The sequence below is a fragment of the Pempheris klunzingeri genome, chromosome 16 (assembly GCF_042242105.1).
Source record: "Pempheris klunzingeri isolate RE-2024b chromosome 16, fPemKlu1.hap1, whole genome shotgun sequence".
Taxonomy (NCBI): Eukaryota; Metazoa; Chordata; class Actinopteri; order Acropomatiformes; family Pempheridae; genus Pempheris; species Pempheris klunzingeri.
The window spans coordinates 18,047,218-18,061,653 of record NC_092027.1 but is presented as its reverse complement, the minus strand read 5'-3'; the positions used below and the strand labels follow the sequence as shown (position 1 = coordinate 18,061,653).

The 14,436-nt window shown below is 41.0% G+C and overlaps 2 protein-coding genes across 2 annotated transcripts; one reads left to right on the top strand and one right to left on the bottom strand.

The window, feature by feature from the left end:
* Window positions 1-1,079: 1,079 nt before the first annotated feature.
* On the bottom strand, window positions 1,080-3,097 carry snapin (SNAP associated protein). Its single transcript, XM_070846165.1, has 4 exons — window positions 2,973-3,097; window positions 2,559-2,605; window positions 2,284-2,402; window positions 1,080-1,826 (listed from the first exon to the last, which is right to left on the bottom strand). Exons 1-4 carry the CDS (start codon window positions 3,086-3,088, stop codon window positions 1,719-1,721), a joined length of 390 nt encoding a protein of 129 aa, XP_070702266.1. The 5' UTR covers window positions 3,089-3,097; the 3' UTR covers window positions 1,080-1,718.
* Window positions 3,098-3,156: 59 nt separating this feature from the next.
* chtopa (chromatin target of PRMT1a) lies at window positions 3,157-13,598 on the top strand. Its single transcript, XM_070846164.1, has 6 exons — window positions 3,157-3,440; window positions 5,348-5,437; window positions 6,576-6,726; window positions 9,474-9,648; window positions 10,376-10,522; window positions 12,660-13,598. Exons 2-6 carry the CDS (start codon window positions 5,373-5,375, stop codon window positions 12,860-12,862), a joined length of 741 nt encoding a protein of 246 aa, XP_070702265.1. The 5' UTR covers window positions 3,157-3,440; window positions 5,348-5,372; the 3' UTR covers window positions 12,863-13,598.
* The last annotated feature ends 838 nt before the right edge of the window (window positions 13,599-14,436 follow it).

Here is a 14,436-nt window from a genome sequence, read left to right as displayed (position 1 = left end):
GATGTACCTTCAGTACTATGGGCTGGTCGCAATAGATCATCTGAACATGAAAAGAAGAACCATTTGTCTACAGGCAAGAATGCAATACATAGCAGAATTACATTCTAAAAACAAATTAATAATTGGGTTTAAATGAGGCAGGTTTTTAAACTCAACACAACTCAACAATCAGTTGCCCCAAATTACTAAAATTCAATAAATTATTAGGAATTAGGAATAGGTCATAGCATCATGGCAAGATATATTTCATATAGCACCACACACTTGACCCCACTGTTCTTAAGGCTCTGCTTACAACATCTTAATTTTGTGGGGTGCAATAAGCATGACTGGTTTCTCCTTATTTTCATCAGAATGTTGGGAAATGTGTCATTTAGGAACAATTTCTGCATATACTCAAAAAGAGGAGACCATGACAGTAATGTGTCCTTTATAAACATATAGAAAGAAGCAATGAAAAAAATCATATCATAAAAAAACTGAACATACAAGTGTAATGTAGCATTGTTATGTTGCATACTCATAACACATTCTACATTAATGGGTAGACAATCTACCCATTAAGTTTCAACTCCATCATCTAATATTAAACTAATATCATTATGCTTAGTGTTGATTTGCTACAACACATTTATGTCAGGAGAGCTTTCAAGGCTTGGAAACTAAGGAGTGGAACCTGTCTGTACTTTTTAACAAAGACAGAACAGGAGCTAACTAACTCCCTTAGTTAGCTGTGGTTTAAAACTTAAGACTGGTTTAAACATGTGATGTCTGGGTTGAAGTCACATGACCACCTAGACCCCATTACTGTCTTCAGAAAATGCAGTTTAAACGGGTACAGTTTAGACAGAAATAGTAGCTTAGTCTGAACCCGCTGCTGTGTCCTGTAGAGATCACCTAAGCTCTTATTTTAATAAATTTAAATCTTTTGCCATGTATGTTCTTTGAGGGCAACACTATGCTCAAATGCCAAACCTATAAAATTGCACAGTTACAAAAAGCGTCACTATTTCCTCACTTCCAGTGCCCTGTAGGACGACACGTGGCTCGTCTGCCAGTACTGTAAAAGTCACAGAAACAAATAATAATTTATGTATTGTCAGACCAATACTGTTTGACAGGTTACTGATACTGCAGTAGACTGACAGGTCTACAGGGGCAATGTGCTACAGATACATGTATACTTGAAACAATATCATTCAAGAATGCTTAATATCATAATCACGTAGAAGATAAGTAATAAGGACGGTAGGGTTTTCAGAACTGAAAAAAATGTCTGGAGGCAATGTCAGGAGTCATTCAGTTGGTGGATTGGTGGAAGTAGGTTCATTAACAAAGCTGCATATGGTCATCATTTTACTGTCAAGGGTGAGAATCTCAATAATCATGCACACAACATCAGAGGGTAGAAGACATGAAGACCAACTAACCAGTTTTAAAGCCTTTGATGCTTCCATATGTTATTTTAGTCCACAAGCTTACTCAGGCCAAGAGCTGGCATCTATGCTGCATCCTGAGCTCGTCAGTAACACAAGACTAGACAGCAACCGAGCTGCTTAGCCCAAAGCAGATAGCAGCCCAGACTTTTATTAGACAAAGCAGTGCAGGACATCAGCATGTCATTAGACAAACAGTTAACCAAATATCAAAGGAAGACTTGTCCTCTTTGTGTTACAGTTTCCTGTATTGATGTGTGAGCAAGAGGAGGAGGAGGATCCTTAGGGTTTACTGGGAGAGCGGGAGGTGAACACTCCTGAAGCCTCTAGCATCGTCTTCCTTCGTGCCGTCTCCTTGGCCACATTGTGGTTCAGTCGCCTCAGTCGTTCCTGGGGACAGAACATTTAGGTAATCTTGTTGCTTGTACCGGCTAGTAGTTGGAGGTGATATTAGTAGTTACAGTACAAGTTGTAGCAGTATTTTGGTGGTGGTAGTAATGGTAGTGCAGTCATAGCTTTGGTAATGATGGTAGAGTACATTGTAATAGTAGCAGTTGTAGGACTCCAACTAAGGCTGCTACATGTTTAAGTTATACTCTAACAGTAGTACAACGTAGTAGCAGTTGTATGCAGTAGTAGTGCAGCACTGGCTGTATTGTACATTTAAAGGTGCATTAAGTGAATCCTTCAGCCACCAGAGGGCAGTGAAAAAGTCCAGGAAAACATTTGGCTCTATAAAATATCTATTCAAATAGCTGCCTCTGTGTGGCTTTGTTACTCTGAGCAACATCTTTCACATGACACATTCATTTTTAACAATCTTCTACACCCAAGGCTTGCCACTGACCTGAGCATTCTGCAGGATATTGTTTACTAGCACAACTCTACGTCTTGCATTCAGCAGCTTCTTTACATAAGGGTCGAGGTCTAGAGCCACCTTTTGATGTTCATTTATCCTGCATAACTCTGCAAAAAAAATGTATATTACAGGATACACGTGAGCATGGTTAGCAAACATACTCTGATGCACTTCAAAATTTTAGTTAGGATAAGGATAAGGGCAATTTGAAAAGAAGAAAGCATCTGAGTCAAGGATTTAACAGACATTAATCTGCAAATTACCTGTGGCAAGATTGTCTATGTGTTCTCTTAATTCTACCTGGCTTTCTCTGCAAAGAATAAAGCAATCACATTAATCCAGAGGAATGACAGATGATACAAAGTGAAGAATGCAGGGCTCAGGGTTTACTCATCATTTCCAAACAGAATAACCACTCATGAAATGAGAACGGAAGCTGTTAAGGTTCAAACAAATCCCACGTGACACACAGCAGCAGAAAACATGACGGACCAGGCGACTAACACAAACTTAGGGAACGATTTTGGCTGACATGTATAAAAAGTGACATCTCAACTGTGGATTTAGAAGACGACAAACATCGACAAGTCACGCGATAGTCGGGATTGACAGATGTAGCTAGCGCGGAGAAAACGGTGAGTAAATAACTTTGAGGATTAATAAGGAATCACATTTACCTGACTGAGTGTACATGTAAGTCAAGCTGTTGGATAGCTGGCCTCAAAAGGTCGAGCAAGCCATCGGCAATAGCATCTTTGCCTACAGAGGTCTCAGCTACAGCCGCCGCAGCCATTTTAGTAAATTAGGATCACAGCCAGACAGGAAGTTACGTGTTCGTGACGTCGGCTTCATAAGAGCCGCTCCATTTTCTTCCTGCGAGCAGCCCTTTCAGCTAGCAGCACCATTTTAAGGAGACGCCTTGCGAAGTCCTGTCTTTTGCATTTTATAATCATTCTGTGATAGACACGAATTCAACTAAAGATTGCTCATTTGACAAGGCTTTTTAAGAAAGCGGTTATATGTTGAATTTAAACAGAATAACATAAGGAAACCTTACACACCGTGCTGGTACCAGCTAGCTAGCTAGCTACTAAGGCTAACCCTAGCTGGCTATAAGGCTTCTTCCGACCGACGTAACTCCCACTGTAAGTATTTACATTACTGAAAACTATTATTATAGATATTCTACTGGGTCACAGACCCCGACAGAAAGCCCCCTCGAGGTTTCTTCCCGTTAAAGAGGAGTTCTTCCTGCCATTGTGTCCTAATATAATATCTGATGCTGCTCATGTGGGGATTCTTGAATCCTTAATGTTGAATTCCTGAATCGTTGGGTCTCTCTCTAATTAAAGAGTTTGGTCTAGACCTGCTCTTTGTGTTAACACTGGAATGATGTTATATAGATAAAGATTGAGTGATTGATTCTAATTCTAGTTGAGCTCAAGTGATTAAAGATGCCACAGTGCGCTATAAAGTGTTGACAGAGTAAAACGTGTCTGGAGCATAGAGACAATAATTGTGGCCACTTACCTCTGAAGTAATGAGCTAATAACGTTGTGGAAATGCCCGCTAACACGCTGCTCATGCACTGATGGCAGACCTATTCAGTGGTCTGATGAGTGAGTACTGCACAGACTGTCTGGTGATTAGGTTCACATTCCTTGTTTGGTAATAGTATTGGTTAGTTGAAGGAGTTGGTTGGTTTACTATCTGAGCTAAATGAATCATGCTTAATTAGGCGTTAATGGAAATGTCCCACTGAAATGGATGGAGATGTTACAGGATTTAAGATGCCCTTCTAAACTTGATCTTACCAAATTGGCAATGAGCTATATTGGTCAGAGTTAACATGCAGTGTTTAAATTTCCCTGATGAATAAGTGACCAAACTATCAATCAGTTTTTATTTCTGAAGTGCCAGCTTCATGCCAAACTATCTCAAGACACTTTTCATATAGAACAGGACAAGATCATACTCTTTAGTTGAATTTGAATATTTTCTGTTCATTTATCAAATCTAATTGGGCTTTGCCTCTGATATTAATCATTAAACCGCAAACTTTTGATGTCTGGTAAGGCAAAACAGTTTTGAGCATTAGAATTTAAGCTACGTGAAAATTAGATGAGTAGTAGAAGGTGTGGCATGTTGCCTTTTATATGTATCTGATTTAATAAAATAACAATGTAGGCTACTTTTCACCTTACTTGATCCAAACTGCAGATCTTAATGCAGAACAGTTGAGCTGAAAAGCTTAAAATATTGAATTTTAATTTTAAGCTTAGCCAGTCGACTCTCCTGAAACTGATCAGCTGGTTCCTCCAGAGAACTAATTATTCTTTTGGTCTTGTTGAACTTCAAAACTCTCAGTCCACTTAGATCAAAGATTTTGACTGCATTTTGTGTCTTTCCCTCACAAGTAATGAGTACACCAGCTAGCAGATAGTAGATTAACCAGGAAACGGTTAAAGATTTATTCCTTATACCAAATAAATATGCCCTACTTAGCTACAGCTAATGTTCATCTGCTAAGCGTTTCATTTCACCTGGTATTGGATTCAGTACTGTACTCATGTACTGATGAGCAGCATCTGTCAAGTAGCTGCTGAGCTGAGTGACACTCCATCTGCATTTCATTCATTTTATGTAATTACCTCTGCTAAGCAGGCTATGAGTTTTCCCATTTTAAAAGAACAAAAATTCGATTTTTACCAATAATTACTTTCATACTAATTTCCAACAATTCATCTTTTGGGACCACTACCTTGTTACATGGTTTTTCCACAACAATTCTTACATTTTAGTTTGTGGTGGTAGCTTGTGGCTACTGATACCTGATATCTAAGTAGTGACGGACTGACCACTGACATAAGCTGAATGGTATTGTTATGGCAAAATGCAACAAGTTATCAGAACTAACTCTGTTGGAGCACTAATAAGTTTAGAATAAATAACACCAACACACACTTGGTTACCATAGTATACATTTTCCTGACTTCCCTCCTTAGGATTACTAGTTGATCTTGTTTTTTATATTGTGTCCCTTTGTTCGCAGGAACCTACAAGTGAAGTCTGTCAAAATGAGCGCAGCCTCCTCCCAAAAAGTTGTCCTGAAAAGCACCACCAAAGTGTCCCTAAATGAGCGGTGAGGCGCCACGCACGTTGTCAGCAGTTAGACACCAGATGCAAGGGCCAGCCTTGGCCTGTGAAAGTTCTAGTGGTTCCTACGGAAAGCTACTGTTGGGGACCGGACCTGACATGGATGCTATTCTGACTGTCTCCAGTGTGTGTGTGTACTGCTCACTCAACTTTGTTGGTCCTACAAACATTTGATGTACCGGCTGATTTAAATGCGGCTGTAACATGGAGCAGGAGGAACATGCGTGAGCCAGACATCTTGTGTGAGCAGTGCGCACATGTAGCCAAGGGGAGAGGGTAGTGGTCATACATGGTAAACCTTGGTAAGCCTTTGCTGGACCAGACCACTGTCCTACAAATGCCTTGGCACTCCTCCTCCCTGTTATTTTACACAGCACAGTATGCATCAAGTATACACCTATAAAGGGGAGAAGAAGGCTTAAGATAAACCAGGGAGATGGGGCACCTCTTAATCCTTTCTGCCTCTCATATATTTCTCTCTCAAACCAGTGGAAGTGAATCACATGCTCCTTAATCCTCCTGTTCTGTCATTGTCTCTTTTCTTCTCCCAGTCTATAAAGACCAGGTACTCAGTCCTAGCTTGGACGTGACAAAGAGTCTCCCCCTCTCTCTCAACTCTCCTTTCCTGCTCTGAGTCACTCAGTGGTTTAACCACAAGTCACGGTCCATGCTGTAAGTGGCTGGGTGGCCAACCACTCCTTATGCCCAGGGCCTCTGCTTCCGCATCATGATGACACCCCAGCCAGTAAGCTGGAGGCCTGTAAGTGGCAAATTGAGCTATTCTGTCACCTTCTCTCTGCTCCTGTACCTCAGTCTGTCTTTGCATTCTGAGTTTCTTTTCTTTATCTTAATTTGCCTTTTTTCGTGTTCTTGTTTGAAAACATGCTTAATTCAATTATAAATCATGCTGGATTGTCATATAATTGAGAGAGAAAATGAGCAGCAACAAGTGGAACATGAGTCTTACATGACAAAAGAGCCACAACAGACTGTGTGGCAGCATCCATAATATGAGAAATGACTTGATGTGGAACCCTGCTTCCTCCTCCTCCTCTTCCTCCTCCTCTGTATATCCCCTGTCCCCTTCTTTTACGTCCTCCCTTTTTTCCCTCCCACCTCTAAAGCTTCACTAACATGCTGAAGAACAAGCAGCCCACTGCAGTAAGCATTCGAGCCACCATGCAACAGCAGCATTTGGCCAGTGCCCGTAATCGCCGGCTGGCTCAGCAGATGGAGAATCGACCCTCAGTGCAAGCTGCTCTGAATCACAAGCAGGTGAGGGCAAAGACAACCTGAGTGTCTGCAGACCTTTTTGCCATGCAGAGCCATTTGTAAACTGTAGACTGACCTGCACCAATACTGTTTTTGTATAAAGAGGTAATGCAAGAGGGGTGTCCATAGCATTGACATTCTACTTGTTTGTCTAAAGCAGGATGTCTCAGTAATACAAAGAACTTCATTCAGTATGATTACGTAGCCTGATGGACCAAATTGATTTCTAAAGTTTCCATTGTCTTATATGAATATGATTAATCAGCCTAGAATCATCAAAAAGCTTAGACACACACACCAGGTATTATGTCTAGTATTCTGTAGTAAGTGAATTGTACTACAACATCCTGCTACTCTTACTACATCCTGCATGAGTCATTATTTTTAATATTTGAAATGATTGAGTAAAGGGATAAATCACAGTGCAAATATCACATCCAACGGTCAGCCAATTCTTTTAACCTTTCAGGTCATTGTTTATGTCCCACAGATCTATACGTTCATAATAGCTCTTAACAAATCTCTATAGGTCGCAGTTACTAGTTATAGGTTGCACCAAAAGATGAATGAGTTTTTAGATGTTACACTACGTTTCAAGACCAATCCAGAGCTAAAAGGACAATTAGGAGTACTTAAGCGATTTTAGTATGGATGGGGATCTAGAACTGGTTCCAAGTGAGAAGCTCCAATTTGTCTGATCCATAGCAATTGTATCCTAAATTCCTTTTATTGATGCTTACAGTTGTATTTACTTTGCTGGAAAAGGAGTCATTGAGTAGAGGAAGAAATGGTCCAAAGTCTATCATGATTTCATTAAAGAAAGATTGTAGTAGTGCTAGTTATGTCTGTGGAAATGATCATTTTAAGGAAGGGCACTGGTAGGACAGTGTAAGGTGTGCATGGCGAGTAAGTGGTGGATCAAGCAGCAGAGAGTGGCGATGGATACAAGTGGAGCAGCAGTTAGCAGTGAATATTAAGAATAAAGGTTGCAACAAAGAGCAGTGTAAAAAAAAAAAAAATGACAGGGTTGGCCTCGAAGTAGGAGGGTGAATAGAAAAGGCTAACAGTGGAAAGCAATATGCTGAAACATCAGTGCCACTGCTTCCCAACTGAGTATGTCTGTTAGTGAGGGTAAATATAAAATAACATTAGAGCCTCAATGAAATGAAAATGAATGCTGCAAAAATATTCTCATTTTATCCATTTTAGATGATGACATACGCTGCGTTGTAACTCTGGGATAATAAAACTGTTGCCGTAATGCTAAAAGCCTGGGTAGGCCTACTTTCTTCCACAAAGAAAACTGCGGGATCACTAGGGAAATGGATTAAGAATCAGACTGATAAACACAATTGATGATGGCATTGGTATCAATTAAATCTTATCAATTGCAATCACTTATTTAGTATTGTTTATCCATAAAGTAGGGGATGTGGGAGTTTGTTTTTTTTTTTAGTTTCTACTATGGGTCATGGCTTCCCAACGTACAGTGGTGGAGCGAACAGAAGCTAGCCTGACTTCTAAATGGTACAAAGTTAAACATGACACATTTCCTCAAATTTAGATTTTGTCATTGCCCTGATTGTCTTGCTGAAATACCCAACCTCACTTCAACTTCATTTTCTGGGCAGGCCTTCAAATGCTAGCCACTAGAATTTTTTTATTTGTTGGAATCCATACTTCCTTCCACCCACGCAATATTTCCTGTACTCCCAGCTTGCCGCACAACAACAGTTAGCAAGATGTTCTTCTCTATAAAGTCTTCACCCTTTCCCCACAACATTCTTTGGTTGTAACCAATAATTCCACAGCACACTGTTCCAAATGGCTTCAGGCTTTTAAAGGTTTTCTTTTGTCTTCGTCAGATGCCATGTTGAAGCGTTGTCCTGTGAATAACTAGACCTGTGTGTGTGTGTTACTCTCTACTGTAACTCTTTAGTAGTGATGTGTGGGTTCTTATGACAATTTCTCTCCAGGTCAGAGCCATTTTTCTTGGTCTTCCAGATCTTGGCTTGACTCCAACTATTCCAGTTCTCCTCTATTTTCTGGTTTCTGACAATGGAAATGGGTAGTTTGAAACATTGGGTTTTTTGTAGCCTTCTCCTTGTTGTTGGAAGTGAACTGTGTTGATTCTGACATCCTTGGGCAACTGTTTAGAGGAACAGACAGACCATCTGCTGCAGCTGGATACTTTGGAAGGCATGGGGTTGCTTCAAAATAAATGGTTCAACCCACGAACTGTATTCACCTTTCTCATTAAAGCCCCAACGAGTCATAGCTTTACAATATGGATGGCACACGTCTGCCCTGTGAGGTGTTACAGTCCAACTGCAACAGTGTTGGTGACTCATCAGGCTTTGTCTGTCTTACACTCAGCGAGGAATTGGACTAAAGTTCTGCGCTAAAACAACAGGGGCTGTACTGATGGGGGGGGGGGGGGGTTGTTTTAGGCACAGGTGAGACATTGAAATTCAATCCACTGAGTCCAGTTGGAGGAAGAGTTGATTGCGTTTAAAAGCGCAACTTGTTGACTGACATTGGCACAAAAGTGGTTTTGCTTGCGGACTGAGTTGTTTTTACCTGAGCCTTAATTTGGCATCACAGCTGTCCCTTTCAAATGTAACTGCTGTCACTGTAGGCCATCACTGAGTGCCTGTAACCACCACTTGCAGTATGACGTTTCATCAGAATTGCCCGTCTTGTTTGGTTTATATTTTGTTATGATTGCATCTGTGAATAACTTTTGTCAGAGCCTGAAGCAGCGCCTGGGAAAGAGCAACATCCAGGCCCGGCTGGGTCGGCCTGTTGGGGCTCTGATTCGTGGAGGAGCTGTTGGAGTCAGAGGGGGAATGCGTGGGATGACCAGGGGAGGCTTCCGTGGACGAGCCAGGGGAGGAGCAATGAGAGGTTCTCTGTCCTTGAGAGGTGTGTGTGCACAACCTTACCCAGAATCTCCAGGGTGTCTGTGGATTCTACTGTGGAACTAATGAAAATTCTCAAAGTATTAAATAGTCTTCAATTGTCTTTTTGATGTGTTTTAGTTTATTGAATGATGACAACATCAATTCAGAGTTGAAATCAAATACCCCTGTAATGTGTGTTTGAATGAATAGTCTCCTCCTAGCCAGTTCCTTCTGTGTGAATGGGTAAATGTAGCATTGAAGTGCTTTGACTGATCAAAGACTAGAAACGCAGTAAAAGTCAATTCACCATTTTTCACTAGATTAATCATGATAACAGACTCTCTGAAAGCTAAAGGAGACAGGATGGCATTTACCTATTCATTTAAAAGCAATGTAACCATAAAAGAGACACAGATAATTATACAGGGCTCTAGATGACTTTCAGCATAGAAACTAGCATTCTCCCTTTATCGCCAGCACTTTACCTCAATTTCTGTCAGGAGACAAATACAGACTACTCATGTACAGGGGGGCCTGTTTTAGTAAGAGCTTTGGTCCCTCTGCCATATGAGTCTTAAATAAGTAACCTCCCTTTAAGTTGGAAGGAATCCAATCCATGTTTGTGTGTCTGTTGTTGTTGTCCCTGTAAATGAGCTAATGTATGCACCTACTGTGGAAAGTCAAACTTTCTCCAGCTAGTTTATGGATTGCCCTGGGTTTTCATTAAGTAATGTTGTTTTGTGTTGCAGGGAAACGAGTGTCTACAGGCGGGCCCATGCGAGGCCGTGGCTCTGCTGGGCGTCTGGCAATGCGTAGAGGAGGCCGTCACCGTGGAGGACCTGCAGGGAGGGGGGGCCCTCTGTCCCGAGGAGCAGCACGAGGGGGAGTAGCCAGAGGTCAATCAATTTTAATTTATATAGTGCCAATTCATAACAGTTTTATCTCAAGACTCTTTCCATAAAGAGCAGGTCTAGACCAAACTCTTTAATTAGAGAGAGACCCAACGATTCAGGAATTCAACATTAAGGATTCAAGAATCCCCACATGAGCAGCATCAGATATTATATTAGGACACAGTGGAGGAAGAACTCCCTTTTAGCCCACTCTTAAATGTAGAGAGGGTGTCTGCCCCCCGAACCCAAACTGGAAGGAGATTTCACAGGAGAGGAGCCTGATAGCTGAAAGCTCTGGCTCCATCACTACTTTAGAGGACTTTAGGAACCACCAGTAGGCCTGCTTTCTGGGAGTGCAGTGCTCTAGTGGGGTAGTACGGTACTATGAGGTCTTTAAGATATGATGGAGCCTGACCATTAAGAACCTTGTAGGTGAGGAGAAGGATTTTAAACTCTATTCTAGATTTTACTGGAAGCCAATGAAGAGAAGCCAGTACAGGAGAAATATGATCTCTTCTCTTAGTTCTCATCAGAACACGAGCAGCAGCGTTCTGGACCAGCTGGAGAGTCTTTAAGGACTTATTGGGGGCAGCGTGGACTAATTTTTCTGCATCATCTATAGACAGCATGGACCTGATTTTAGCAATATTACATGGATTGGAAAAGGCAGTCCTGGAAATATGTTTAATGTGGAAGTTAAAGGACAAATCCTGATCAAAGATAACTCCCAGATTCCTCTCAGTGGGGCTGGAGGCCAGAGTAATGCCATCCAGAGCAGCTATACTGTTTAGAAAATGTGTCCTTAAGGTGTTTAGGGCCGAGCAGAATAACTTCAGTTTTATCTGAGTTTAGCAGCAGAAAATTGCTGCTCATCCAGGACTTTATGTCCTTAAGGCAGACTTGGAGTTTAGTCAAGTGATTGGATTCATCTGGCTTCATTGATAAGGATAGGATAGGAATTGGGTCTAGGAGACAAGTTGATGGTCTGGATGAGGAAATTATTGAAGCCAGTTCAAGAAGATCAATTAGAGAAAAACAGTCTAAATGCACATTAAGCCCAACAGCTGTTTCCCTGATTCCTGAGTTTGAGGTTGACTCAGAGCCTGTTGAGGGCAGGAGGTGATGAGTTTAGTCTCAAATAGTCAGAATTTTATCATTAAAGAAGCTCATGAAGTCGTTGCTACTGAGCTCTAAAGGATCACAAGGATCAGTGGAGTTCTGGCTCTTTGTCAGCCTGGTTAACGTGCTGAACAGAAATCTAGCGCTGTTTTTATTTTCTTCCACCAGTGAGGAGTAATTACAGAGGGCCTTTCTATAGGTTTTCACACTGTCTTGCCAGATTAAGCGGGATTCTTCTAATTCGGTGGCACGCCATGTCCTTTCAAGTTTTAATGAATTGTGCTTAAGTTTGCAGGTCTGGTAATTAGACCAAGGAGCTTGTCTCTTTTCTTTAATTATCTTCTTTTTTAGAGGGGCGATGGAGGCGAGTGTCATTCGCAGGGAGCCGGCAGCACTATGGACCAGATAATCGATGTGGGAGGGGCTAAGATTACCATAGGGGTCTTCTATTGTATGGAGACATGGCATTAGCTTAAATACTGAAGGAATCACTTCCTTAAATTTGGCAACAGCACCATCAGACAGGAATTTAGTGAGGACATTTTTGTCATATGGTTCATAGTCCAGTAAGAAGAAATCAAAGTTATCAGGTAATGGTCCGATAGAATAGAGTTTTGGGGGAAGACTGTTAGCTGTTCAGTTTCTACACCATATGTCAGAACAAGGTCAAGGGTGTGGTTAAAGCAGTGAGGGGGTCCATCTACACTCTGGGAGAAGCCAATTGAGTCCAACAGTGAGATGAAAGCAGTGCTCAGACCATCATTACCATCGTCCACATGAATATTAAAGTCACCTACTATAATTACTTTATCTGCACTGAGGACTACATTTGATAGAAACTCTGAGAATTCAGTTATGAATTCAGAGTTTGGACCAGGAGGGCGGTACACTGTAACTAATAGGACTGGGTTTAGTGTTTTCCTGGTTGGATGTGAGAGACTAAGAACAAGGCTTTCAAATGAATTCTAGTAAAGTAATTGATCAGTGCTATCCATTCACCATTGTGCGGTTTTGTGGACAGGCCGTGGTGGACTTCGCGGCCGTGGTGGTTTTGCTGGTCGAGGTGGTCGTGGCCGCGGGAGAGGTCGAGGTGTTGGTCGACCAACTGTGACCCGTGAACAACTGGACAACCAGCTGGACGCCTACATGTCAAAGACAAAAGGTCATCTGGACGCTGAACTGGATGCCTACATGGCCCAGGCAGACCCAGACAGTATGGAGTGACACTGAAAGACTCTGAAACAGAAGCACATGTAGAGTCACTGCAGAATTGTACAGCAGAACTCACACATACAGTCAAGTGTATTCTACACTAGACTAATGTGCTGAGAAATTATTGTGTTAATTTAGACGAGAGAGGTGACAGTTCAGGAGACAACTTGATTTCCTGCTGTTCCAAAGCTAAGAGTCCTGAATGTGCTTCGACCACTACTCAAGTCTGCATCAACCTGGTCCTGTAAAACCCTTTTTAATTCTGGAATAACTACGTGAAGGGACCTTTTTACACATTAATGAGCCCTGCTGTCTGTAGACATCTGTCTTTTGTTTTTGTTTTTATATATATATTTTCCCTGTAAAACACATCTGTAATGGCATGAAACTGGTCAGTGATTCAGGATATGTTGTTAAGCCTCTGTGAAAACATATTTTGAATTACACCTTTTTTTCCCAACTTATTTTAAATTAGATTTTAGTGTTTTCAGTCCTTTGAGGATTAATTGATTGGCTTATCTTGGAAATATTTGCAATCAAAAATTTTCAAAATTATTTTTCAAAACAAGAATGTAAGCAACAAGTTTTTAAGCCTAGTATCCATTTGTCTTTGTTTTGTATTTAAAAGTTTTTTGCTCCTCCATATCTACAACCTGTCGGCACACTTCGGTTGACATTCTCAACACTGCATTTATGTGACCCAAAGCAAGTCAAATAGGTTTTAATTAAAATGGAAATTGTCATTTTGCTTTTTGTGTCAGCTGTGTGAATTTGAAATCCCCCTGTGTCAAATGTTGACCAGAGATCGAATGGAGTGCGTTCAAACGTATATCTCGTAGTGAATTATTAATTCAGCGCTAACGATCACTGTGGATTTAGATAGATGATGGCTTCAATTTAGGGTGAAAATGAGAGAAGGTCCTTTTGTGATTCTCAACTCTATTGATCCCTGAAAGCAAAGCATTATCTTAGTAAAGAGGTTTTTGTTGAGAATGATCTAGTAATGGACAAAGTTGTTTTTTGAAAATATTGTGTGGCGTCTGTTTCCAATCTTGATCAAATGTGAGTTCAGGATTTCCAGCCCCTCGGTTTGGAAATTGATATCTTGAACTTGTATAATGGCAACATCGCTCAAATGTTGCTACATTTTTAGTTTAATTTGTAATTTTTCAGCTTAATTGCTGAAATGTGCATTATGTATGGCAGAAATGCACTCCTAGGCAATGGAAAAGGAAGACTGGGGTTTTGTTTAAAGGATAACTTTTTAAACCTAGGTTCTATTTTACATGTTTTGGACTTTTCCGTTATGTTATGGAATGGGCCCAATAGATCTGCTCAGTTGGCAGCCATGGATGGGCTACAGGTAACTGTGCCTGCAAAAGAATATTTACTTTCAAGAAGAATTTTTGGTCCCAAAGGATTACATTGCAACCATTGTAGCCCGTTTGTGGAGGCCGGCTGAGGCGATTCATTGGACAAAGGTTTTTGTACTTCAACTTAATTTGAACTGAAAATATGAAAAAATAGGGCCCAGATTTTACAAAATCAGTTATCCTTTAAGAGCTGCAGATCTTGAGACGATCACT